Below are 27,440 nucleotides of genomic sequence, written 5' to 3'. Positions count from 1 at the left end.
CGTGTAAATTTTAAAGAGATGTTTCTCAGCACAGTTAGCGTTCATTAGCTTCTTCTTAGCATAACTCTCTTTTCTGGATTAATGTGCATGTTGTAACTGTCACACTGAAGAAAGAGAAGCTCTCTTATTTTCATGCACAGAAGAAAAACTGGTGCTTTGGAGATGTTTTAGAGGGGGCGGACCCACCAGAGATATCCTGAAAGTATCACATAGTTAACTGCAGAAGTCTTAACATTTGGAAATCAAGCTGAAGACAGCTGAGATGACTAATGCTTCTTCTGTTTTATGTTTCATAGTCCTGCTGAAACATGTTGTAGTTATTCTGACGGAGCTATGACTGTTTTTTGCATCTAGTTAAATATATAATAAATAACATCAAACTTCCTGACACTGTAAAATGCATTGAATAGATGGATGGTTTGATTTGATCCCACAGTCACCTGACCTGTATCCACAGCACTGACCTCTGACCTTCAGCGTCACTTGTTTCTCCATCAGAATCCTCTTCCACCTGCTGTAGACGGTGCAGGTGTAGGTGTGGTTGTCTTCATCTGTGGGGTATTTCAGGGTCAGACTGAGGTCTCCAGTTTTCAGCAGGTTACTTTTCATCGTCGTTCGGTCTCTGTAAACCTGGTGCTGTTCTTCAGGCTGGTCAGAGCCGTTCTTATACACGTGAACCTTCCAGTGGTAGTAATCATGCTTCCACTCCACTTTCGCATCTTTGGGCAGGTGAACTGCGGCTTTGAAAAGCAGCAGGACTGACTCCACCCCTGAGTCCACCTCCACCTGGGGGACTGAGAGAGAGAGAGAGAGAGACTGCATAAGAGGAGCAGAATGAGGAGGAAGGTAGTTCATCTTTGTGTTGTAGGTTTTGAGATTTATGGTGGGAAAAAAACCCTTTTTATTACAATAAACATGATGTTTTTCCGCTTAATCGCATTCAATTATAATGAAGACATTTTTTTGCTTTTCTGAGGGAACTTCACATTTAGGCCCTGTTCAATCTGATCTCTGCAGGCTACCACCATGTTTAAAGTTTACTGAATCCAGAAGTTGAGTTATATAAAGGAGACTGAGAGCTGTGTAATCCATTATTGTATTTTGTAGTTTCTATAAAATGACCACAGGAGGGCGACAGATCCTTGCTGAGTTCTTCTTTGAGTTTCTCCTGCATGCTGTTGGGTTACTCACCCTCTTTTTTCATTTTAATCTCCTCTCTGTCCTCCTGTGTTTACCTGCTCCTCTCTCAGGTGCTCCACCTGCATCGAGCTGTGTGTCTTCCCTCAGTTTAGTCTTAGTACAGTGCTGCAGTATTTGTCCCTTTCCAGAATCCACACAACACAAGTAAATTCCAAACATAGTTTTGAAATGTGGATTTCATTAATTAAAGATCAAAGCTATCCAAAGCTATCTGGCCATGGATCAAAAATCCTGAATGAACTGTGATGAAATACATTTCACTGCCACAAGCTGCTCTGATTACTGACAGACCTGCTGAATCAAGGATTCACTTAAATAGAAGCTGTCAGACAAAGTGAATCTCAAACAGCAGCACATCATGACACGATCTAAAGAAACAGCCGAGAAACAAAGTCAGTGATGTCTGTCAGTGTGGAAATGCTTACAGAGACATTTCTAAGGCTTTGGGACTCCTGTAAAGTCACAGTGAGGACCATCATCATCCACACATGGAGAAAACTCAGAAACAGATTAGTTCAAGAGCACATCAACGACTCATCCAGGAGGTCACAGAAGAACCCAGAACATCTAAAGATGAGATAAAAGCTGAACTTTATGGAAGGTTTGAGTCCCGTTTTGATTCAGGATGACTTCCTGTAACTGATGAACCATGACCTCTGCCTTCCAACAAAACATCCTGAAGGAGAACATCAGGACATCAGTTCAAGCCCTGAAGCTTAAGAGCACTCAGGCAGCAGGACAATGATCTGAAACATGCCAGTAAGTCGACCTCTGAATGGCTAAAAAACAAAACAAAATGAAGGTTTTGGAATATTTGATAAAATGGCCTAAAACACACAAGATTTAATAAAAAGCTGCATTTTCTATTTCCTCAGGTTGTCTTTCTCTAATAGTAAAATTAGTTTGATGGTCTGAGACATTTAATTGTGACAAATATGGGAAAAATATGAAATCAGGAAGGAGCCAACAGTTTTTCACAGCACAGTATGAACTCGGCAGTCCAACATTTTACTGTTGGTCGTCATTTCACACCTATAAATATCTGGGAATCTTAATTGGTGACTCGCTTACATTCAAACCACATGTAGAGAATCTTGTGAAAAACCTGAAGTTAAAACTGAGATTTTATTTTCAACATAAGTTGTGTTTCTCTTTAATACAAAGAAGCAGCTTGTTGCTGCAACATTCTTGCCTGCGCTGGATTATGGTGATATTCTATATATGAATGCTTCTGCTCAATATCTTCGAATGGTTGATTCTGTGTGTCGTGCTTCTCTGAGGTTCATCACTAACCATAAATTTCAGACTCACCACTGTGAGATATACTCTCAGGTAGGACGGCCTGCTTTGGTAAGTCGGAGGAACTGTCATTTATACAGTTTTATATATAAGGCGATACTTGGGTTGCTGCCTTCTTATATATGTTCCCTGCTTGTAATGAAACATGCTGGTCGGTATTCTCTTCGTCCGCATGGCTACTTGTTGCTTTCTGTTACATTTGCCCGAACTGAACTTGGTAAAAGAGCTTTTGTCCATTTAGCACCCTTTGCTTGGAACAAACTGCAGAAGGAAAATGACTGAATTCATTTCATTAAGTGATTTTAAATCTAAACTACGAATCCTTGAGGCCAAGTCCATAACATGCAACTGTTTCAATTAGACTGATTGTTATTTTAACTGAATTTTTTTATTTATTTTTTTAACTTTATTGAATTTTACTGAATTTTATTTTATTTTATTTTTTCATTTATTGTTGCATGTGTGTTGTTGCTGCCTGTGTTTAATTGCGTAATTTCTGTAACTGTGAGACACCTGCTGCTGCCTATCTGGGCCAGGTCTCCCTTGAAAAAGAGGTTTTTATTCATCTCTGGACTTATGCATTTGAAGCTCATTCTGTATCTTACAGGAGTTATAAGAGAACAGGGACATTTTTGTGTTTTCTTGTTTCTGAGTGTTGAACCAAACTGGGTTCTAAAGCCCTGTTGGATTTCTGCTTTGATAGATTCACAACAGTCAAAGAGTCAAAAGTAAATTTAGTTTTAAAACTGTGGTTTGCATTTTTAAAGGTGGAAAGTGTTAGATTTGTATTGTTGATTGTCATTTATGCTTAGAAATATCTACTCATATATGCTTAGAGTTTTATAATTAGTTGTAGATTGGTAGAGGTTTGATCCTTAATAGTCTGCAAACTTTGTGTGCATTCCAGAGTGCTCTGGCATGCACACAACTTAAGGTCAGGAGAGAGGTTATATCTTCTCTTGCTGATTTATGGTATAGGAGGACACCTACTCTGTATCTGGTTAAGTATAAGAGCCTTTTGTTTAGATGGACCGCTAGACTCCTGGCACCAGCTTTGGGGAGTCTTCACAGGTTCACATTCTCCCACACACACACATATACTTACACACACACACACACACACACACACACACTTACACAACGCACAGGCAAGGTACTCTTTGTTTGTATGTGGACGTCATATGTTAATGAACCTATGCATATTCATGTGACCTCAATAAAAGGAGTGCTATGGGGAACCTGGCTGAGAGTCTGACGGAGGTCAAGTGGGTGGAACGACACTTGGCTCTGGGCAGGCCTCCCTCATGCATGAGTAGCCCAACGAACTTTGCCTACTTGGTGTTCAATGCTTTCGTGGTGTAGTTAAATTGTCTCGTTCCAGCGGTGGGTAGTGTAGGTGGTGCTAGACAGACCCAACAGAAAGTTCTAAACATTTGTTTCAGACAGTAAATCAAGTGTGTAGCTGACTCGTTTCCTCTCAGTTCTACATCACTGACCTCCGACATAAAGCTGCACTCTTTCCTTCATCAGGACTCTTCCCCTCCTGCTGTAGACGGTGCAGGTGTAGGTGTCTGCATCTTCTTCTGTGGGGTGATTCAGGGTCAGACTGAGGTCTCCAGGTTCCAGTAAGTTTCTCTTCATCTTCGTTCGGTCTCTGTAGACCTGGTGCTGTTCTTCAGGCTGATCAGAGTTATCCTCATACACGTGGACCTTCCTGTTTTTTTCTGTCCGTCCACTCCACTCTGACGTCTTCAGGCAGGTGAAGTGTGGTTTTACAGGGCAGCTGGACAGACTCCACCCCTGAATTCACCTCCACCTTTGGGACTGAGAGGACAACAAAGCAACAAAGCTCATTTTCTCTGACTGAAATATTTAACGTCAAAGTAGTGTCATGCTACTCAGAGTTAAGAAGTCAGTGAAAACAGAAAATTGAAATAAAATAGAAATAAACATTTGAGGAATAAATGATACGATATACTTTATTGTCCCCTCAGGGAAATTTGTTGTGGACTCAAGTACTGACACAGAAGCTGCCTACACAGAGTAAATACACAACAGAAAAACAAGAAATGATTTTAAAAAAATGACTTTAATAATACAATTCTTGAATCACTATAAACGACAGAGTGATACTAATATTAAAATGAAGTGTGTAAGTGTTATTTATTATCGGTTAATAGAAAACAGAAGAGCCTGTGTCTGTTACACTGTTTCAGCTGTTTTTGTTCACATAAGATCAGGTTGTTATTATCAGTCAAGTTTATCTGATATATGAAAAAGTCATTTAAAGGTTGTTTCCTGTGTGTTGTGAAAGCTGATTGAGACTCTTGTCTGTGTGGGTATCATATGGTATGTGTGACTTCTGAGCTTACAAGCAAAAGGCCTAAAATGTAAAACATTAAATTACTTTATTATTTTCAGTTTTTAACCTAAGCTCAGTATAACAAACACACACAGTGTTATTAAATACAGCAGCAATGATGTTCCTGTATTTGAATGTATTGGAAAGTAACGCATTACATTAAATTACATTTGGCAGTGATGAGCAGCCAGGCTGCAGCCTCTGTTTATACCTGCTCATGTTTCTACAGTAGAATCACCATGACGACCACTTTTTGTGCTGCTTTTCATCTTTGATTTTGGTTTTGTGTTCATACCTAAACCAGGGCTGTCAGCGGTGACGCGTCATCACATTTACATTTTTTAATGAAATTAACCTATCTAGAGCGGAGACCGAAGTCCCCCTGGATACCTGTTACTGCAGCTGAGAGAGGGTAAAAGGACTGGACGCTTGTGTTTAGAGAGACACAGAGTGCTAAAACAGAGTTTATCTTTGAATGTCTTTGACGAAAGTAAATCATCTTTAACTTTGAAGACATCATCTGAAGAGTCGCTCTGGGGAGTCCAAAGTTAGAAATTACAGCAAGCACCGCCAGAGGAGCATCCACTGCCCAACACTGTGGACCCACTAAATTCAGGAGGATTTGGAATATGGAGATAAGTTCATCTTCAGGCCTGGATGTGCTCACCGTCCTCTGTCTCTCTATAATAAACTGAGACAGTAAGAGGACGTTGATTGGTTTTTCATCTGAATTATCAAGATTAAAATCTCAATGCTAAATAGATGTTGAATTAACCTTATGATACTAATGAAACCTGACGACTGGAATAATACTGTTGGATAGTATAAATGACTATTGATCTATTTATAGTTATATTGAAATATGTAGCTGCCAGTAGTACTCGGCCCTGCACTCTGATCTATATTAGGTAAGAATATGTTGATTTATTCAGTATTTGAAGGTCCAATTGAAAAAACCTTAATAGATTTTTTAAACACTGTGGGAGTCAAACAGTTGTGTCTGTCTGGTTGTTTTAAGAGATCACAGACTGAAACTGGTTTCCATCATATATAAGTTGGCTAAGTTGTCATTGGCCAAGCTAGCTGAAACAGAAGGAGAGAAGTAATATTTCATAATATTTCATAAAACCTTCATACAAATTTTATCTTTCAGCCATGTTTAGGTTATTTTACAGTTCTGCACTTTGTACATAATTTAATTTATGTATTGTTGAATTTCTGGATTCTTAAAATATACATTTAGAACATTTGTAATGTAGAGCCAGCACCGCTAATTTGTTCTTCTCTGGATTGTTAATAAGCAAGTTTGGCATAAATAGTAATTAATACTTATTTAAAGTGGGAGTGGTGTGTAACTGCATAAATACACAGTGGGTAACTGTAAACTTCTGTATTCTTATACACCTCTAACAGGTCAGCTGGTAGACGGATTCTAGTAGTGGTTAAATGGTTAAATGGTTTGTAATAAAGCAGCAGGTCTTTTAATTGTATCACAGGGTGAATTTGTGAAGGTGACATTTTACTGGACTTTATAGTAAAAGTCTGGGGAATAACGTTTAAGTTATTAGTTTGTGTGTACTTGATTTACATGTCAATCTTTTCTTGTCTTATTTCAGATTCCAATAAAACAATAAATAAATAAATAAATATAATAAATAAATAAATAAATCCTTTCCATAATGTAAAAAGATAAAAACTCTAAGTTTTTATCCAAGTCTTTAAATTCTCCTTGTTAAAAATACTAGTCCATGCTCTCAGATTGGGATTTATTTGGTAGTTACCTGTATAACTAATTAATCTAATAATTAATATCTAATTAAAGAAGTTCAACAGGCTACTAGTAAAGTGTCTACATGTATCATTTTGACTTGTTGCTGACTTGCCTTTTATGTGCTTTTTACTGCACTGAAAATGAGTAAAAAGCAAATGTCCACAAACAAACTCTGAAAGACCTTCAGAAACACGTCTGGCTCCTTGGAAGTAAAATGCACAGAAATAAGGTGAAGCTCAAGACTTTTGCACAGTACTGTATGCCTAAATGGGATGAGCCTCTGTCATGTGATTGGTTGATTTAATATTTTTATCACTGAGACATTAAAAAGGTGTACCTAATAAAATGACCATAGAGAGTAACAACAAAAAAAACATACCAACAAAGTATTAAAACACCCAAACTGGCTTGAATATTTAGAGCCTGCAGTGGAGCGGCTCATGGTAACTGGATGCACACAGAGTTGGTCTGTAGCTGCTGTGTGAGGTGCTGATACCTTTGCCTGGTGGCTGAGCATTTCCCCCTCTGTTGTTACTTTGTTAGCCTTGCAGTGTTTAAGGTGCTACAGTATCTGTGCCAGGGTTCAGGGGGCTACAAAGAACCTCCTTCAATATGAACCACATTAGTTTGTGCTTCTAACTGTATCACAAACTCTCCACTGCTGGAGTTGATGCCTTAAAGCAGAGCATGAGGATGTTGACAGATGATAACATCCTTATTATCTGAGAGATGCAGGGAAATGCTTCAGACGCTGCCTGTTTGCTCAGGCCGCATGTTTGTTCCTGCAGACGAGCAGACCGTGGAATAAAATCCACAGTGAACAAAGTGAGGCAGCAGTTTGCTGATTTCTGCCTTCTGTTAAATTGTGGGACTCCAACACGTTAGTCTGTGGCCCAGCTCATCTTTTCTTTCCAAAAGGCTTTCATAATTATCAGCCTAGTAGTTTGTCGGCTTTCTCGCTGATAAAGACTTTTGGAGTTTATTCTTATTTGAGTTTCCTTCACCCAAGCAGCGCAGAAATGGCTCTGCTACACTCCACATCAGATTGGGTGGAGCAAGACACCAGTTAGTCATCCATCCAGCAGCAAACTAAAAGCAATGAACTTAAAATAAATTTTAAAAAGGTTAAATTTAATAAATAAATAAACAGTTTTCTTGATTAACTTAGAGATGTCTGACATTTCTATATTAGATAAAGCCTAATGTTTAATAATATGGGTATATAGATGATTAATTGTAACACAATATTTATCCTGTTTTTAGATAAAACATAATATTTTTTCACAGGTTTAGGTACTGATTATAAAAATTATTAGCAGGAATGGACCCAAACAGCAAGACTTGGAAGCAGGAGTGGAGTTTTAGCTTCATAGCTGGATTTACAGAATAACAACGTAACTAAGAAGCCACTGGGAACTTAACTGGTAAACATCAAACAGCTGGGACCCTAACACAGCTGGAGAGATGACAAAGAACAGTGGGAGACAGACAATATAAATACCAAGTGAATCGATGAAGAGAGGACACGCCTGGGAAACATAGCTGGAAATAATCTAAATGACGAGACAGGCAAAACAAAACTGAACACGATGCACACAGGAAGAGTGACTATCACAATAAAACAGGAAACAGACGGACCTGACACAGGAAGACATGAGAAACAAGCACAGATGAGACTGACTACACAGAAGGAAGACAGAGAGGAGACAGAGAAAAGATTAAGGAGACAAGAATGAAGACAGAGAGTGAGAGAAGGAGACACAATGAGAGAAAAAGGGCGAGGGAGAAAGACACTGGACACGAAAAGGAACTTTTCCCAGACATATTTTTGACCTGGGGGCAGAACTGATTGTGAAAGGAAAGGGAAAATGCTTATGAACTTGCAAATTAAAAACATGATGCATTTAAAGTAGCCCTTTTCCATTTGTATTTAAGAAGAGAATTTGTTGTAGTGTGCGATGGCCAAACCTGTTCCTCTTCGTGGAGATAATTTCTCCTGCCTTAAAGAAAATCCCTTCACATGGAACAGAAGAGCCTGGAGTGCACAGAAACTGGTAGAGATGCAGTTATACAGTCTACCTGGGCCCCACAAACTATCAGCTAAAGAGAATAAAGAAATTAAATTGCTGCACATTTGGCAGACTAACATTTTCAGATTAATTAAACAATAAAATATATATTTTTACAACATTACATGTAAAGAGTCAAGTGGAAGTTTTTCTAAAGTTATTTAATGATATTTATATTATGGAAGCAGATGTTTGACATTTTACCTTTTTCCCGTTTTCAGATAAAATAAACACGCACAAAACAAAAGCAAACAACAAGAACACAAAGCTGGAAAACCCACCCGATTGACAAAAATCAACTAAAAATACTCCCACACAACAGAACCTCCTCTATTCCTCACTGGCTCCAAATCTCTCAGTAGAATGATCAGTGGTTCGCTATCTGTCACCATCACAACACTCCACAAATCCCACGAATGATTCACTTCCTTATAAACCATTGAATCAGACACCGAAGCAGTTCGGTTCTAAATGAAGCTTCAGACGTCACCGATCACGTGACTCTGGCCAAACGAATCAAGCTTCGACACAGAGCTTCTGAAGCAGTGTGTTGATTTTTTGGACACACGCACTGGAGCTTCAGCTTCAAGCGAGCCATCACTACTCTTAGGGTTTGGTTTTCATCCACCTCATCCCTTGTTTCACCTTTATGTTAATAAAGCTCGCTCACTTCCATAGCAGTCTGCATCTTGGGTCCTTAATAACTCACACAAGGCTTGCCCCAGCAACCCGTGACAACAGCGTCACTGACGCGGGACCATGACACTTATATCCTCATGTGGGACTTAAATCTAAAAGGTGAGTGAGCTTTTGTCATGAAGGCCAATTTGGATCAACCGGCCAGATAAGATAACACTTGCAGAATCATAGACTCTGTTTAAAACTGTTCTTAAAATACAATAATACATATAATATTTATTCATGTGATTCTATTACATGTGAGGTTTTACTTTGTTGTAATAAATTTTCTTTTGTGTGTGTTTGTGTATTTAATATCTGGCTTTATGTTTGACCCTTAGAGTCTTGTGCTTTAGCTTTTCTGTTATAACACTGTGTAAACTCTGTTTATTTTGTTAATTCCTTCGTATGCAGACAGTAGTGGTGCAACGGATCACGGTTGATCCGTAATCCGAACCGATCCCACTACACGGTTTGGCACGCATGTGATCCGAAGATTCGAAAAAGAAGAAAAAAGTATGTGTATGGTGTGCGTAGTCAGTCCAGCCAGCGCTAGCGGTCCAAGTAGCGGAGCAGAGGAGTTTGTGGCATTTAAACAGCCCTTTGCTGGCCAGACCGGGCTAAAGCTATTACAAAAGCTACTGGGGTGTTTAGCTGCAGACGGGAGGCCGTATTCCGTTGTGCAAAACAAGGGGTTTAAACTGTGATGAACGTGCTTGAGCCACGCTATGATATCTCGTTGCGCGTCCACTTCAGTGACAAGATTGTTCCAAGCATGTATGAGCAGGAGAAGTTTAAAGTTTTGGCTGAACTGTCCCAGGTGTCTTCTGTTGCCCTAACTACAAACCGCTGACCGCTCGTTATATCACAGCGGAGTGGTAGATACAAAGCCCTGTACTGCCCTATATTGCACCTTAATTTGTTTTTATATAATTGCGTGGAATGAATCTTGAGTTGAATGTTTTTTTAATAGGCAAAAAATACTTAAATAAGTAAATGGCGAGTTAATTTTTTGTCTTTTTTGCTTTTTCTGCTGATCCAAAAATTGATCCGATCCGTGATGAAAAAACCGTGATCCAATCCGACCCGTGAGATTTTTGATCCGTTGAACCACTAGCAGACAATATGTGGAAACAGATTCTGGTGTTAATTATCAGCTTCATCTATCTCAGTGGAGCTGACACCTGCAGAGCAGACTGTGTTGTAGTGGACAGCTCCCAGGTGGGAATGAAAGAAACTGTTAACTGGGCTAGAAGAACATGCAGGTGAAACACACACAGACACACAACATACCTTTCTTCAGTAACTTCCATAAATACACTCCAAGTGCCACAGTAGCAGCAATAATCATGACAGCCAGGAGAACCCAGGCCTCAGCAGGAAAGATGTACGGCTCTGTAAGAGACCAACAACAGAACGAGGTTTACATGATTATTCTGATCCAAAGTTAATAATCCAGTTCCAACAGGTCTGCTGCTCATCAGGTTAAACAGCAAAGTCTACAGGAGTCATCGGCTACGTACCACAGGCCTTCAACCTGGCTGTAGTTAAACCTTTACTCAAAAAGCATCTCTAGACCCAGCAGTCTTAGCTAATTATAGGCCAATCTCCAACCTTCCTTTCATATCAAACATCCTTGAAAGAGTAGTTGTCAAACAGCTAACAGATCATCTGCAGAGGAATGGCTTATTTGAAGAGTTTCAGTCAGGTTTCAGAGCTCATCACAGCACAGAAACAGCTTTAGTGAAGGTTACAAATGATCTCCTTCATTACACATATTAAACAAATATGTACGACTACTTTCTTTCTGATCACTTTCTCTAAAATTAGAAACATGAAAATATTATCAGTTGATCCAGAACTCAGAGTACTGACAGGAACTGGGAGGACAGATCATGTCTCATCCTGAATAATGAGACTGAACAGAGGACGAGCTATGCTAATAAACAGACACATGCTGATCGGTCAGTATAAATCGCAGGCATGAAGTGATCGAGCCACCACTCGCTGTGGGCTGAGAGCTGGTTTGAGTTTATTTAGGCAGCAGGTTCTCTGTATAACAAGCAGACTGCAGAAAAGGCCTCAGGAGGTTTCCACAGGTCAGTGTCACTGTCAGTGCTGGATGGATGGGAACGTTTATCATCAGGCAGGAAATTACTGTTGAAGACACTGATTCAAAGAATTTCTGATGTACAAAGTAAGTTTTCATAGGAAAATACATGATTGAGACCTCACACACCACTAATAACTGTGCACGTGTAATATTAATACACATAATAATACAATAATGGTGTGGATTAAACGTGTAATCCAAGCAAGGAGTTGAATCTTTGGTATAAATTAAGAGCTTTTCTATTTTACAAAGTTACTTGTCAAATGAAAATATTACTTTTAATGTTGGAAAAACTGATATGATAAAAAATAATATAGTTAAGTTTTCGAGTGTGTTGCTGACCTTTGACCTGCAGCTGAACATCTGTCAGTCTGGGCTCTTCTCCCCTCACTCTGATGGTGCAGGTGTAGTTGCCGCTGTCAAAGATGTGGGGTTTCCTCAGAGTGAGGCTGAAGTCTCCAGTCTGCAGAGCGTCAGTCTTCATGGATGTTCGGTCTCTGTAACGCTGGTTTTGATCTGTCCGCTCGTCCTCTTCCTGCTGACGCTGGTGGACGGTTGGAGGATTGAGGTCGTAGCGGCTCCACACCCCTGTGGAGGGTCCAGATACAAACGGGATGTGACAGGGCAGCAGGACTGACTCCGCCCCCTCGTACACCTCCAGGGTGAGGACTTGGTGGGACACTGTGAGGACACAGAGACACATGAATCAGCTGTCTGTGTGACCTGTAGGTCACATGACCACCTGAGATTAGAAACTAGTTCTACAAGATTGTGTCTGTATAAGAGTCACAAGGTAATGCTGCATTAATCATGACTCCAGAAAGAGGTTTTTCAGGACTTGCTGGTTTAAAGTGTTAAAGGCTGATAATCCTGTGTTTCCTGTGGGTGAGCTGCTGTCTTTAGTGCCTCTCTGTAGGTCAAACCTTTCACTGCTGTTCACACCTGAAGGCTGAGTGGACCTCCTGGGTTTTCAGGAGTGTGTGGGCACATTTATGAGTCTCTCAGTTCTGTAAATTAAACACCAGCTGATCCGACTGCTCACACTTTAGTCTTAGCATCTGACATATATACAGCTACAGCACAGCTGTTTATAAAGCACATATGCATGTGCATTGTTCTTGTCCCTGCAGAAGTCTGTTAGTGTGATAACCTCTGACCTCTGACCTTTTATAGTTTCAGTAGGTTTTTGGGGTGTGTTGCTGACCTTTGACCTGCAGGTCTACTGTACTCAGTGTCCGTGTGTTTCCAAATGCAGTGATGGTGCAGGTGTAGTTGCCGCTGTCAGAGGTGATGGGGTTCCTCAGAGTCAGGCTGAAGTCTCCAGTCCTCAGAGAGTCCGTCTTCATGGACGTTCGTCTCCTGTAACGCTGGTTTTGGGCTCTCAGTTCATCTCCTGCATCATTACGCTCGTGGACGATTGGAGGATTGAGGTCATGGCGAGTCCACATCAGAGTGGGGTCAAAAGGTACAGAAGTGTCCTTGCAGATCAGCAGGACAGACTCCACCCCCTCATACACCTCCAGAGCCGAGGCATGCTGGGAAACTGAGGACACGGAGACAGAAACATGAACACGCTGTGAGTGTAAACATGATCTCTGCATCAGTTCACTCAGAGACCTTTCAGAGTTTAGAGTCACACAAACCTGTGCTGATATAAAACATCAGCTACCTGAAGTCCTCAAATATAAATGAGATCCTCTTTTCTTAGATGTTATTGGACCTGAACTGAAAACATTAAAGAGGACAGAATAAACCCAGCCTACACTGTCACGCTCTTTTACATCAGTTTGTTGCTGCTCTCTGTGGTCACACATGAAACCGTCTCTGTGGGCGATCTGAAGCCTGTCAGTGTTCAGATACAGTCAGCTGTGGTTACTCTGGATGAACTGGTCCTTTAAACAGACCAGAGGCAGAGAAAACAGCGTGTATCTGACAGGAAGTTTAACCACACAGTAATTCATGGATACATCATACATGGCCCCTATCCACAGGTTTCTGTAAGAGCGTACGTAGGCTGCCATGACAGACCACTACTTCCGTTGTCTGGTTTTATACTTCCGGTTACTCAAAGCGAGACCCAGCGTTCAGTCGTTGCTAACAACAAAATCAGTTACTTTGTGCGGTAATAAGTGGCTTTACCTGTTCGAAGATGAGCTCGGGTTCAACGTGTGCTGTCGTCGGCTGCCACAATAATTCAAGAAAACTGAAAAACGCATTAGAAACATTTTGCCTTGAGCATCAACAACTTAGAAAGGCCTGTCCGTGCCCACCGCCCTACGCACTGCATTCTATGCCGCGGAAGGAGGATCGGAAACTGGCGTGGCTGGCAGCTTTAAGACTCAAACACCCTCCAAAGAGAGTTTATGTTTGCTCCTTTCATTTTATCGATAAAAAGCCCACAGAGCTACACCCCGACCCGGAGCTTTATCTGGGCTATGACCGACCCCCACCGAAGAAAAGAAGAAGGCTCACTCGGACCACTTTGAGTGTGACAGCTTCCAGTAATACGAACAAAAACACAGAATCTGTACCCGGTAAGTGAAAGTGTAAATGTGGTTTGCCACCGTTTCGCATTTTAAACACGCAATTCTTTACTTTTACTAAATAATAGCCTATGGTGAATGGCGCTAGTATCAGCACTAGCTGGTTATTAGCAGCAAAGTCTCAATTTTAACGAAAGTTTATAATAATAATAATAATGCCAAAAGATTAGCTCCAAGGGCTGTAAAAGTCTTAGGTTTGTGTTTTTAAAGAACATGTTTTTTCAAGTCGAGAAAACTCAAGTAAAAACGTTAAAGGCAACCTTTGCAAAAATACCAACAGTTGTGACTTTTTTTAGAATGTAAAATAAAATCTAATCACATTAATTGAATAAAATTGTGACAAATTTTTAGGGGACTTAGGAACATTTTATGTTGACATTTATGATTTTGCATTTGTGTGAAAAAATGTAGAATGAGAAATTTCACTCAAAAATATAATAAGCTAAGTGACACTTTACAGTTTCTCTTATGCTAACAGTTTGACTGTACATCATATTTTTGTCTTATTCAGACTCCACAGTGTTACGTTCAGTGGAATTAGACCAGGCCAGCATCTCCACACAACCCCCTGAGCCACATCTGCACTCAGTCCACACACAGTGGGAGGATCCTTCGCAACAAGACCATCAATACTGCAACAGGTCTCGCAGAAAAGATGTGCAGGATAAGATGACTCAGTGTGATGAAGTTGCATATTTCATTCTTCAAAATGATGCAGACGCTTTGCTGTACACTGGGATAGCCTTAGAAACATTTAACACACTTGTGTCGACACTGGAAGGATATGACAACAATGAATTTACCATGCCTGTCCGAGATCAAGTCCTCATGACACTTATGAAATTAAAGAGTAACCATGTAATAGGTGACCTAAGCCGCCAGTTTCATATATCACAAAGCATGGCCAGCAAGATCATCTCACACTGGTTAGACAAGCTGGAGGAAGTTCTCCGACCATTAATTCCATGGCTGCCAAAAGAAACTATTCAAGCAACTATGCCTGAAGCCTTCAAGAAGAACTTTCCAAATACTACCTGCATTATAGACTGCAGTGAGACCCTTTTACAGAAACCCAGAAATCTGGGCTCAAGAGGGGAATCATACAGCCATTATTATTCACACAACACAGTCAAATATTTGGTTGCTGTTGCACCATGTGGACTAATCATGTTTGTGTCTGCGGCATATGGCGGCCGATGTAGTGACAAATTTATCACAATGGACTCTGGAATATTAACATACCTAAAACCTGGTGATGAAGTCATGGCAGATAGAGGTTTTACAATTAAAGACTTACTCTTTGAGAGAAAAGTTAGATTAGTAATACCCGCTTTCACAAAAAAACGTAGACCGCTAACTGAGGAACAGGTAACATACACACGTCGGATTGCAAATGTAAGAATCCATGTTGAAAGAGCAATCAGACGCTTGAAAGTCTACAAAATACTTTCACAAATTGTTCCTATAAGCATGGCTCCTAAAGTAGACAAGATACTGAGAATATGTGCTGCTCTAGTGAACTTAAGAGAGGATCTCATTCGTGATACACAGTAATTGTGTATGTTATGAACAATTGTGGACTCGGGGATATTAAGATGGTCACTCAGGACATAAAGTTGTGTAGTGTAATGTAATTATTTTAAAATTTGATGTACATATATGTAGAGAGTAAATAATTCCAGGTCTCACTTTTTTATCTTGTGTTCTAGATGAAAGGTTATGTGATACAGTGTGTGTGTGCGTATGTATGTATGTATGTGTATATATAAAACAATTGCAATCAATCAATTGAACAATTATTACTTTTTTATTCAACCACAATGTGATAAATTTCTTAAATGAAAAAAAAATGTTTTTCTCAAATCTACAATAATTAGTTGTGCATTCTTGACATTTTTCTGTGTTGGAAGATTACAGAAATACAGAACTATTCACAACATTTAATGCTGTCAGTTTGTCATTCATTTCCCACCATATGTTGCAACTACGTACATTTTAGTTGTATTGAAATATTTAACAGATTTCATATTGAATGTCTCCTTTCATTCACAAGACAGAGACCAAACTGCAGACATGTTGGTGTCTGACTGTCCCATTTATAGTTGTAACATGTATTAAACCTTGCCCGTTATCTTCAAGTATCTCTCATTTAACTGAAACCGTCCTGCTGCATACTCCTCTACAAGTCGAGGTAAGAAATATGAGAAGTAAAACCCTCTCAAGCGTTTTACTTGTTCCTTTACAAATGCTTCATCATATTGCACTGTAAATGAAACATGCTCAGTAGGTGTCCAAATCACAAGTGTGGCAGTCTTGAGCCCTGTGCAAAACATTGTAAGTTGCACTTGCATGTAATAGCCTCTGCTGCCAGTTTTCTGCAGCTGCAGTTCTCCATCTACCAGTTTGATATCGCTGCATTTCTGGGTAAGCTGCTCCGTGAGTGAAGGATAAGTCGGCACAGGACATTTTATTTCTAGAAGCACATCTGAGTCAATGACCCCGTCAGGACTCGCAGAGAGCCATGGCTCCTGGATGCTGATAACACTACCCATGTGAAGGATGTTCATACCCTGTTCTTTCAGCTGATGACAAGCTTTAACTTCATTTTCTTTACCATAGTTTGTTTCATAATTCCCACGAAAGGAAGGGTACATGTGCTCAGATAAAAATTTGTCATTTTTTGTGGTGGCACGTACTGGAATTTTTTAGCAGAGCTTGCTGTAAGTCTGATTTTCCTGTAGTTGTGCCACAAATCAGATGCACTTTGCTCTTTGTTTCTTCTTGTAATTGTTCTGCTTGCTCTTCAGAAACTTGAATGTATGCCTGGTAGAATGCCCTGCATGGATTACAGCTTAGTTTGTAACTGTGTGCTTGGTGTGGCTGAAAAAATTGCTCATCAACTTTACTGTTGCGGTGAGGACCTGCAGACGGCGAGGCATTGTAACACTTTCCAATTAATGTGTTCTTGAGGAGGAAAAGTGGCTTCACTGGTGCTTTGCTAACACTGTCAATAAAGTCTTGATGTGTAAGGTGATATGGTGTGTTAGGGAGAGATTGTGTCACTGCAGTCCGGGAGTTCACATCGTACTGCTGCTCTGCCCTGTGATGTCTGAAGTTTATCTGGCTTAGACGTTTAGGTTCAAGGTTCTTTGCTGTCCCTGCATTCCACCTGCGCTGCTCGTCTGTACACGCAAGCCCTGTCTTTCCACTGATCGCAGCATTCTGCACCTGTAACAAACATTAATAGTTTTTTCTCACTGTCAATACTCAAGATTTAACATAATGAGGAAGTTTACACTAACAAAAGCAGTACACGGTCGGTGTCCTGCATGTTATAGATATGACCCTGGGTCAATACACCTGAATCATATCCAAAACAGATATAAACACTGGCAAAGTCACCCATATTATCCATTTCATATTAATAGTCAGTTACTTTTTGATGCAGAAATATACATCCACAGTCTAATTTTTTTCAAAGTAGTGTGTGTGTACAAATATACATATATATAAACAAACATGTATTATACTACTCTGTGTCACTTCTTATAACTATAGTTGTTCTTGTCTTGTAAATTTGACCTTAATGTGCAGTCTTTTATTTTTTTTATATTTTATCTTCATGTGATTGTACAGCATACAGCCCACACAAAGTTAACGAGTGGCTTTCACATGTAAACAGTGCTCCACGTAATACTTGGCTAGATGGCAGTAGCGTGACTCCTTAATCACAGCCTTTGACCAGTCCAGTGTTTCTGTTTCAGTGATTTAAACATTGTGATATCCAGATAAGTGATATACCTTCCACAGAATAGCAGCCGCATGACTACATGATCTCCCTAATCCGGCGATACAGGAACAGCCGACTGTCTCCACTACTCCACTTTCTCTTAGCATTGCCCATGCTAAGTGTTTCGCTTGATTAATACTCTGGCTCGGCTCTACAGATGCTTTAAGAAAAATAAAGTCGCCTTGTTTGTTGAGCAGTACTTTATCAATTTTGTTGCTGTGCAGGTAATTATACGCCTCGGTGCTCTTGTAATTACGTAATTCCTCGCCATCAACGCCTTCGGAAAATACAAGGTAATTAATAATGTCGATGTAGCTATCATCGGGCCATAGTTTCATGTCATCTACCCACTCCGTGAGAAGTGACGGGTGAGGCACTGCAACTGAACTGTCCTCGCTGCTTTTTAAAACATCTCTACTGTGTATCCACCTTCGATGTGTTGCCATTTACTCCAGGTAAAACAAACTGCAGTGAGAGAAATCTTTATCAACAGTGAAGGTGTAACCCCGCAACTGTCAACAACAGCGCAAGCGGAAGTAAAAAACCGGCTTCCGCTATGAATCGGGGTAATGGCGCGAAATCAGAAATACTGTGGATACTGACATGAAGAAATATAATGCATTTTGGACATTAGAGTTACTATTTTTGTTTTTGAGGATTTGTTTGTTGTTGAGTGTAATGTTAAAACAAGTTCTTGAAAAAGCAAAAAAATATTAAATAGGAAGGCGATACGAGCTGAGAGCACAAACATGCTGAGGGATTGGCTGTGTTAGTTCAGTGAGAGCGCCCAAAACTAACGTGTCCACTCATGTCTGCATTTGGATTTTGTTAAATATGAACAAAGCAGAAGCAGGAGTGCTGCTACGTGTCTGATTAGAAAGAGAGGACCAATTTGTTCATTTGGTAATGAAAGTATGCTGTCCTCGCCTGGAGTTTCCTCCAGCTAGACAGCGAGATAACGATGCTTCAGACTTATTTCCCTTTTTTGTGCTGATTTATTGAAGAATGTCCTCTGACCATTGCCTTCTCTTTGACCATCGTAAAACTGAAAACATACTAAATGTTGTATTAGCTAACTAACATCGCAAACTAGCTTGTTACATGCTTATTGCAAGCTAAAGGGATAAAACGTTCATACTCAAACGTACAAATTATCACACCAACTTTAAGCAAAACAAAGAGACAATTATTATTTTATCATCACTCATACTTACGGACAAATCTCGTCCAAAGCAACAACATTTTAAGGTCCCTGTCAGCTTAAAACAATAATACTTTGGCATTACATTCAGCTTTTTTCTTTTTCGGAAAGCAATCCGAACAATACTACAAAGCAGCCACTAGAGGGAGCTCTGGGGCAGTTTACAAACTGTATAATCCAGCGTAATTTATAAAAGGCAGAACAGAAAGGCTCATCACTGAGTTTTATAATGACACCCGGTTACGCCAATCGGAGGTCACTAAAATCAATATTGAATCGGTGTGATTTTGCCAAAACAATGTCGGACTTTGTTTTCTCTGTTTTCTCGTAGTTTTCTCTGGTCCCCTCCCCAATCAGACCAGGAGTGACATGTTTAGCTGCATGTTCTCCTTAAATTGCTGGCTGTCTGAGTGGCGTCCCAGAAACGATGTGGGCTTCATAGATAATTGGCAAACCTTCTGGAGGAAACCTGGTCTTGTTAGGAGAGACGGCATCCATCCCACTTTGGATGGAGCAGCTCTCATTTCTAGAAATATGGACAAATTTATTAAACCCCCCAAAATATGACTATCCAGAGTTGGGACCAGGAAGCAGAGTTGCAGTCTTACACGCCTCTCTGCAGTTTCTCTCCTCCTGCTACCCCCCAAAAACCCATCTCCATAGAGACTGTGTCAGCTTCCAAAAAGACAAAAAACAAACTAAAAACCAGCAACAAACAACTTAAACATAAACAATCACAAAGAAAGAACAATACAGTATCCACATCTGAACCAAAGAGTAAAACAGTGAAATGTGGATTATTAAACATTTGGTCTCTCTCCTCCAAGTCTCTGTTAGTACATGACTTAATAATTGATCAACAAATTGATTTACTCTGCCTTACAGAAACCTGGTTGCAGCAGGATGATTATGTTAGTTTAAATGAATCAACACCCCCGAGTCATTCTAACTACCAGAAATCTCGAAGCACAGGCCGAGGGGGCGGTGTGGCAGCAATTTTTCACACCAGCCTATTAATTAATGAAAGACCAAGACAGACTTTTAATTCATTTGAAAGCCTGATGCTTAACATTGTCCACCCCAGCTGTGAAACTCAGAAACCAGTCTTACTTGTTATCATCTATCGTCCACCTGGGCCTTACACAGAGTTTCTGTCTGATTTCTCAGACTTTATATCTGATTTAGTTCTGAGCTCAGATAAAATAATTATTGTGGGTGATTTTAACATCCATGTAGATGCTAAAAATGACAGCCTCAACATGGCATTTAATCTGTTATTAGACTCAATTGGTTTCTCTCAAAATGTAAAAGAACCCACCCACCACTTTAATCACACTCTAGACCTTGTTTTAACATATGGCATAGAAACTGAACATTTAACAGTGTTTCCTGAAAACCCTGTCCTGTCTGATCATTTCCTGATAACATTTACATTTACAATAATTGATTACACAGCAGTGGGGAGCAGACTTTATCACAGTAGCTACAACTGTAGCTGCCTCCACCAGTGTATGAATGTGAGAGTGAATGAATAGTGGTAAAGCGCTTTGGGTGCCTTGAAAAGCGCTATATAAATCCAATCCATTATTATTATTATTAGTAGTAGATGTTTTTCTGAAAGCGCTGTAACTAAGTTTAAGAATATAATCCACCCACTGTTATCATCTTCAATGCCCTGTACCAACATAGAGCAGAGCAGCTATCTGAACACTACTCCAACAGAGGTCAATTATCTTGTTAATAATTTTACCTCCTCACTACGTACGACTCTGGATACTGTAGCTCCTGTGAAAACTAAGGTCTCTAATCAGAAGTACCTGACTCCATGGTATAATTCTCAAACACGTAGCCTAAAGCAGATGACTTGTAAGCTGGAGAGGAAATGGCGTGTCACAAATTTAGAGGATCATCGTTTAGCCTGGAGAGATAGTTTGTTGCTTTATAAGAAAGCCCTCCGCAAAGCCAGAACATCTTACTATTCATCACTGATTGAAGAAAATAAGAACAACCCCAGGTTTCTCTTCAGCTCTGTAGCCAGGCTGACAAACAGTCAGAGCTCTGTTGAGCCAACCATCCCTTTAACGTTAACTAGTAATGACTTCATGAACTTCTTCACAAATAAAATTTTTATCATTAGAGAAAAAATTACCAGTAATCATCCCACAGATGTAATATTATCTACAGCTACTCTTAGTACCATTGATATTAAGTTAGACTCTTTTTCTCTAATTGATCTTTCTGAGTTAACTTCAATAATTACTTCCTCCAAACCATCAACGTGTCTTTTAGACCCCATTCCTACAAAACTGCTCAAAGAAGTCCTGCCATTAATTAATTCTTCGATCTTAAATATGATCAACCTCTCTCTAATAATCGGCTATGTACCACAGGCCTTCAAGCTGGCTGTAGTTAAACCTTTACTCAAAAAGCATCTCTAGACCCAGCAGTCTTAGCTAATTACAGGCCAATCTCCAACCTTCCTTTCATATCAAACATCCTTGAAAGAGTAGTTGTCAAACAGCTAACAGATCATCTGCAGAGGAATGGTTTATTTGAAGAGTTTCAGTCAGGTTTCAGAGCTCATCACAGCACAGAAACAGCTTTAGTGAAGGTTACAAATGATCTTCTTATGGCCTCTGACAGTGGACTCATCTCTGTGCTTGTCCTGCTAGACCTCAGTGCAGCGTTCGATACTGTCGACCATAATATCCTATTAGAGCGATTAGAACATGCTGTAGGTATTACAGGTACTGCACTGCAGTGGTTTGTATCATATCTATCTAATAGACTCCAATTTGTTCATGTAAATGGAGAGTCCTCTTCACACACTGAGGTTAATTATGGAGTTCCACAGGGTTCAGTGCTAGGATCAATTCTGTTTACATTATACATGCTTCCCCTAGGCAGTATCATTAGAAGACATAGCATACATTTTCACTGCTATGCAGATGACACCCAGCTCTGTCTGTCCATGAAGCCAGATAACACACACCAATTAGTTAAACTGCAGGAATGTCTTAAAGACAAAAAGACCTGGATGGCCGCTAACTTTCTGCTTCTTAATTCAGATAAAACTGAGGTTAGTCAAAGGAGGTTGCAAAGAAAAGCGTCTGGACTTCTTTAAGTTGCTTGAAGACATTTCACCTCTCATCCGAGAAGCTTCTTCAGTTCTAAGGTCAAATGGTGGAGAGTCCCAGATATAAACCTAGTGGGAGTATCCCCCCACAGAGGGACAAAAGGACCCCCTGATGATCCCCTAATCGCCTGAGCCAAGGTGTGAAACTGGGTGTGGGTCCTAATCAGCCAGAGTTTCGGGTGAGCTCATTGTGAAACCTGGCCCCACCTTATCATGCGAATTCCTGAGGTCAGAGTGGGCGTTAAGGCGTCTGGGGAGGGAACTCAAAACTGGATTATAGATGGCAGACAGTTGGTGTCGTAAACCACCGCCTCTGTTCAAAGATGGTCGCTCACAGTGGACATAGATGGCTTCTTTCACTCCTCTTTCAAACCATCTGTCCTCTCTGTCCAAAATGTGATGTGACTGATGACCTGCCTGTGCCGTCGGTTGGACAAGCTACACTCTGCCTTTACGTCTTTGTGTGGAATCCGTTTACCGGCTCTCCTTTACTGTTTTAGCTGTTTGGTGGTTATTGAAATAGTTTTGTGAGCTTTAACCTGAGATTCTGGCGTTTCAGGCAAAATACATTTATACTTAAAAATCAATTAAGAATTTAATGAATTTAATATCACGTTATCCAGAATAGATCTAGACTCTTTTTTTTTAATCGATAAATCGATCATCAAAACACACCCCTAGTGACCATTTCCATCTTTATATACAGGCTATGGTAGAATGAAAATTTTGCGTTATTCAAGCGAAAATTGGTTTTAAATGGAAAATTAATATTTTAAACTCACCGACGCATCCACTTCTAAGTGCTTCTAAACTGAACTTTTCACAGTCAATCATCAGTTTGGCCAGGAGGTCTTCTCACCTGGAATAAAACCCTGGGATTGTTCATCTTTCTCCCAGTTCCCGTCAGCTCTTCTGCTTTGTGTTTTTATATCTCTACTGGACATATTTCTGATGTTTCACCTTCAAAGCAGCGAGGACAGATTTCCATGTACATATTGAAATGATCTAAGAGTCCCCGAGATCAGGGCTATGAGGGCAGAGACAGCTAAGAAGCTGCTGCTGACTTTGAGTTTAGACGCTGAGATGGATGCAGGGTTGTGAGCAGGAAACAGAAGCAGGGATGGAAGATAAGATCCTTGTGACCACAGACAAGAAAATCAAGCATTTCAACATCATTCAGAGAGATGCCAGAGAACAGAACACGCTCAGATCACTGCAGAGTTTCACCTGCAGAGGAAAATGTTTGGTGTCCACCAAAGAGGTTTTGGCCTCCATCAAAGGAAAATCAGCAGGACTGTGATGTTACAGCATTTTTATAAGTGCACTTTCATTTAAGCTTAAATACATTTGAGTTTGTCAAACGGCCAAAATAACAGGAACACAAACAGACTGGTGTAAATTCAGCTCACACAGACTCTTTGTGTTCACTACATGCAGACCAGCTGTGCTCATATGTGCAGTTACAGCTCATTTACAGGCAGGAATATCCTGCTATGTCCCTGTTAGGACCTGCTGCTTTGACTGCTCACCACTCAAACAGCTTCATGACATTAGCAGTAAGAGCAGATGTGGATCCACAGCAAACATGTATGTTGGTCACAATCAATGAAAGAAGCTCAGAAAGAATCCAGTGATTTGAAAGTTGCTGCTTTGGATTGTTAGTTTGATCTGAATCAGAATCCAGTGTTTGATGGAAATCTCCTCCTGCTGCACTTCAACACATTAAAGAGAGAGAGATGAAAGAAAAGCTGATGATGAGAGCAGAGAGAGGAAGGTGTACTTACCGTGCAGGAGGATCACAAACACCACAAACATCTTCATGTTCCTGTCAAACTCAGAGACTCTTTAAAAGCCCTTCAGGACATCAGCTCACAGCAGCTTCACTTTCCTCTGCTGATCATCTACTGACACTCTCACACTGCTTCACTGTCACAGCTCAGAGTTCAGCTTCACACTTTGTTAAAGCACATCTGTGGAACGAAGTCCGGCCGGCCACAGATCACTTCTGAGGAAAGAGGAGGACGTCGGCTTTCCTCGTAGTTTCACGCCCGAGCGCTCCGGTTGGAGGCGGCTGCTGCGGCCTCACTCTGACACGCACAAAGCTCCGCCTCCAGTCCTGACGCTGAAACATCCACTGTAGCTACAATGATGCTGATGTGACCCTCAGCAGCTGGATTTCCTCTCCATAGATGTGTTTCCATGCAGATCATGGACATAAAGCAGCTCCAGGATGAAGAGTGTGAAAGAACTTCTTCCACTACAGTATTCATTACAGCACTGTGGCACTCCACAAACCCTCACACTGTCTCAATCCCTGTTTCCAGTTTGACTGAGAGAAGGCCTGAAGCTCAGCCAATCACAGGACAGGAAGTGATCAGCTGACACAGTGATTTGAAGCTGTCAGGGTGAGGCTGCTTCATGCAGGTGTGAAACTATGAGGAAGCTGAACGCCTCCTCTTTCCTCAGCAGTGATCTGTGGCAGTCTGCCATCATGTTTGGCTGCTCACACTAAGGCTACGTCCACATGTACTTTGGAAAACTGAGATTTTCTGTTTGTGTTTTTAAAGAAAATCTCGCCAAAAACGCAGTCAAACACGGTCAAGAACATGTCAAATCCACGCCGTGTAGAAATGTTGGCCAATCAGGAGTCTAGAAGCCTGGGAGGGAAAGAGTGAGCAGGTTTGATGCAAAGCTGAAGTACTTCTGAAAAGTTTTTGTGTTTTTAAGTGCCTTCATCAAATGTTAATAACCAAAAACAGTACTCTGGCTGCTGTAGACTCACAACTTAGGAATGAACAAATACATACAACATGCATAAATTTAAATTAAATACAAATTAAATTCATTAAAAACCGTCAATGACGTGGCGTCTGGATTTAGGTTGTGAGAGCGTCTGTGTTGACTCTGTTCACTCTGACGTCTTTGTAAATGGAGGGACAGTAACTGTGTGTGTACATGTACGTGTGTAAAACTGCAGATAGATTAACAGCAACAGTATTTTGTGTTTATCCACCATTGTAGAAATTCATCTCATGTAAACAATAACGTGGCGCACAGCAGCACGTCAAAAAAGGCGCACACCTTTGATGTTGCGTGACTAAATCTCTGTTTTCCTCGTCAACACGTAAAAGCAAAAACTGAGTTTTAAAAATCTCAGTTTTCAGTGATTGAAAACAGCGTTTACGTGTGGACGAAAGGTGCAAACACAGAAAAATCTGCGTTTTCAAAAATACCCGAGTACGTGTGGACGCAGCCTAAATGTGAGCTCACTGAAAGCTGTCTCACAACTACACGTGCACAGGTGTGTATCAGGTGACTCATGGAGGTGTATTTAATGTTTGGATGAACATGTTTGTAAATCTTACTTTGTGCCTGTTAAACACATCATACACAGCTGTAACCCTCAGGAGGCAAAACTCATTCAGGTCAGTACTCTAATGTTACATTATTACTGTATATTGATTACATAGTTTCATAGTAACTGATGACAGTTCTAACAGCTAACTCATTTATCAGGCAGAGATAGCTCAGTAGGTAGAGTGGTGGCCCATGATCGGAAGATCAGGGGTTCGATTCCCCTGAACAGCTCCCCTCAGGTACCCCTGATCAAGGTACCGTCCCTACACGCTGCTCCCCGGGCGCCCAATGGCTGCCCACTGCTTCACTGAGTGAGTGGGTTAAATGCAGAGAGGAGTTTACCCACAGGGATCAATAAAGTTTACATTATTATTTACATAATGTGAGGAATAAAACTCTCCTCTTCTCCACAGTTGGGCAGTAAGTACTTAAGTACAATTTTCAGGTATCTGTACTTTACCTGAGTAGTTTTTTTTCTAACTACTTTTTACTCCCTACAATTTTTAACACATATCTGAACTTCTACTCTTACATGTGTGGGATTTTCCCAAGTGCATCATTACTGCTTTTGCTATAATGGTCATATTTTATTAGAAATTTATTAGGAGTTTTTATTTTGAGTTATTACAATCAGAACAGAAAAGAAAAAGAAAGAAGTTGGTGAGGAAGTTTACAGAAGGAGAGGGAGAGAAAAACACTGAGGATCTGCTGCAAACCTGCCTAAAAACCAAACAAACAAAAACGATCACAACACACACCACACACACACACCAACACACCACACACACACACACACCACACACACACACACAACAACACACACACACTATCTTGGTTGGCTGCTGCCTCTAAACATATCATGTAGTCCTGTGTGCTGCTCAGTAACATTTAATGTTATCATTTACTGGTACTTGTAATATCTTGGTTGTTGCCACGGTTTCTCTGTTGTTGTTTTTGTGAGTGTTTTTGTGCAGGTTTGGAGCCAGCTCCTCTGTTGTTTTTTTTTCTCTCCCCTCTCCTTCTGTAAACTTCCTCACTAATTTCTTTCTTCTTTATCGTTTCACGTCTGATTGTAATATCTCAAAATACAAAATCCTAATAAATTTTCTAATAAAATATGACTCCCATTATAGCAAAAGCAAGTAAGCAGCAGCACTTGGGAAAATAATTGTTGGGCATTTTTATATGTTTGGAAACAGAAATGGACAATTTTATAATTAGTAGAGTCATAGATAACTAGGAAAACAATCCCAACACATCATCTACTCAACACAAGCAACATCTCACAATGTCCACAAGGGGTCACTGCAGACCCAGAATTGGCTAAATAGCGCATGTCTTACAAGTTGCTAATAGCGAGGCATAAATATGGCAAGCTAGCAACAGTTAAAGGAAACCATAGAAAAGTCCGTTATTCCTCATCCCGCTGATTGTGGTCATTGCAGGAGATTACAGCCAGATTATATCAGTATCATGTTAATGAATCTGCCTGTTAGAGCCAATCTATAGAGAAATATGTTTGATACTGTTTCAGTTATTATGTTACCATGTTTGATTTTGTATAATATGTTGTTAGATCGTTTTCCCTGTTGGATTTTTGGTCTTCCTGTGTTTGGGCTGTCTGGAGCCAGCCCTTATGGGGGGGGTGATGTCATGGTCCTGGGCCGTGTTGGCCCAGTATTCTTAGTTCTCTTGTATTTTTGTATTCAGTTCCCTGTTTAGGTTCTGTTTCCTGAGTTGCCCTGTTATGTTGTTCCCTGTGTGCCTTCCCTTTGTGACTCTCACCCCCTGTGTGCCCCTCTATGTATTCATGAGCCCTTGTCCCCTTTCGTGTTTTATTCCATGTTTTCCCCAGCCTGTTATGTCTGTGTTCTCCCCGTGCTCTCTCCTCCTGTCTGAACCTCTGTGTACTTCCTGTTTG

General features: G+C 40.4%; 2 protein-coding genes across 6 annotated transcripts in view; one reads left to right on the top strand and one right to left on the bottom strand.

Moving 5' to 3' along the window:
* LOC120715319 overlaps positions 1 to 25,179 on the bottom strand; it is a 38,970-nt gene extending 13,791 nt beyond the window's left edge. For 2 of the 5 annotated variants that reach the window (XM_040002235.1, XM_040002236.1), the window contains exons 1-6: positions 23,947 to 25,179; positions 12,697 to 13,035; positions 11,835 to 12,173; positions 10,673 to 10,774; positions 3,996 to 4,323; positions 465 to 794 (exon numbers count right to left, since the gene is read on the bottom strand). In XM_040002235.1, coding sequence (XP_039858169.1) covers positions 4,196 to 4,323; positions 10,673 to 10,774; positions 11,835 to 12,173; positions 12,697 to 13,035; positions 23,947 to 23,983 — 945 coding nt within the window. In that variant the 5' untranslated portion in view covers positions 23,984 to 25,179 and the 3' untranslated portion in view covers positions 465 to 794; positions 3,996 to 4,195. Of the gene's footprint in view, positions 1 to 3; positions 795 to 3,995; positions 4,324 to 10,672; positions 10,775 to 11,094; positions 11,498 to 11,834; positions 12,174 to 12,696; positions 13,036 to 23,946 lie in introns of those variants that run through there. The other 3 variants (XM_040002234.1, XM_040002237.1, XM_040002239.1) reach the window with 3 other exon arrangements.
* LOC120715317 lies at positions 13,489 to 15,819 on the top strand. Its single transcript, XM_040002233.1, has 2 exons — positions 13,489 to 14,026; positions 14,547 to 15,819. Exons 1-2 carry the CDS (start codon positions 13,642 to 13,644, stop codon positions 15,587 to 15,589), a joined length of 1,428 nt encoding a protein of 475 aa, XP_039858167.1. The 5' UTR covers positions 13,489 to 13,641; the 3' UTR covers positions 15,590 to 15,819.
* Positions 25,180 to 27,440: the final 2,261 nt, after the last annotated feature.

The sequence above is a fragment of the Simochromis diagramma genome, unplaced genomic scaffold, assembly GCF_900408965.1.
Source record: "Simochromis diagramma unplaced genomic scaffold, fSimDia1.1 OVJJ01000432.1, whole genome shotgun sequence".
In the NCBI taxonomy this organism is placed as follows: domain Eukaryota; kingdom Metazoa; phylum Chordata; class Actinopteri; order Cichliformes; family Cichlidae; genus Simochromis; species Simochromis diagramma.
This window is presented reverse-complemented; position numbering and strand designations above follow the sequence as displayed.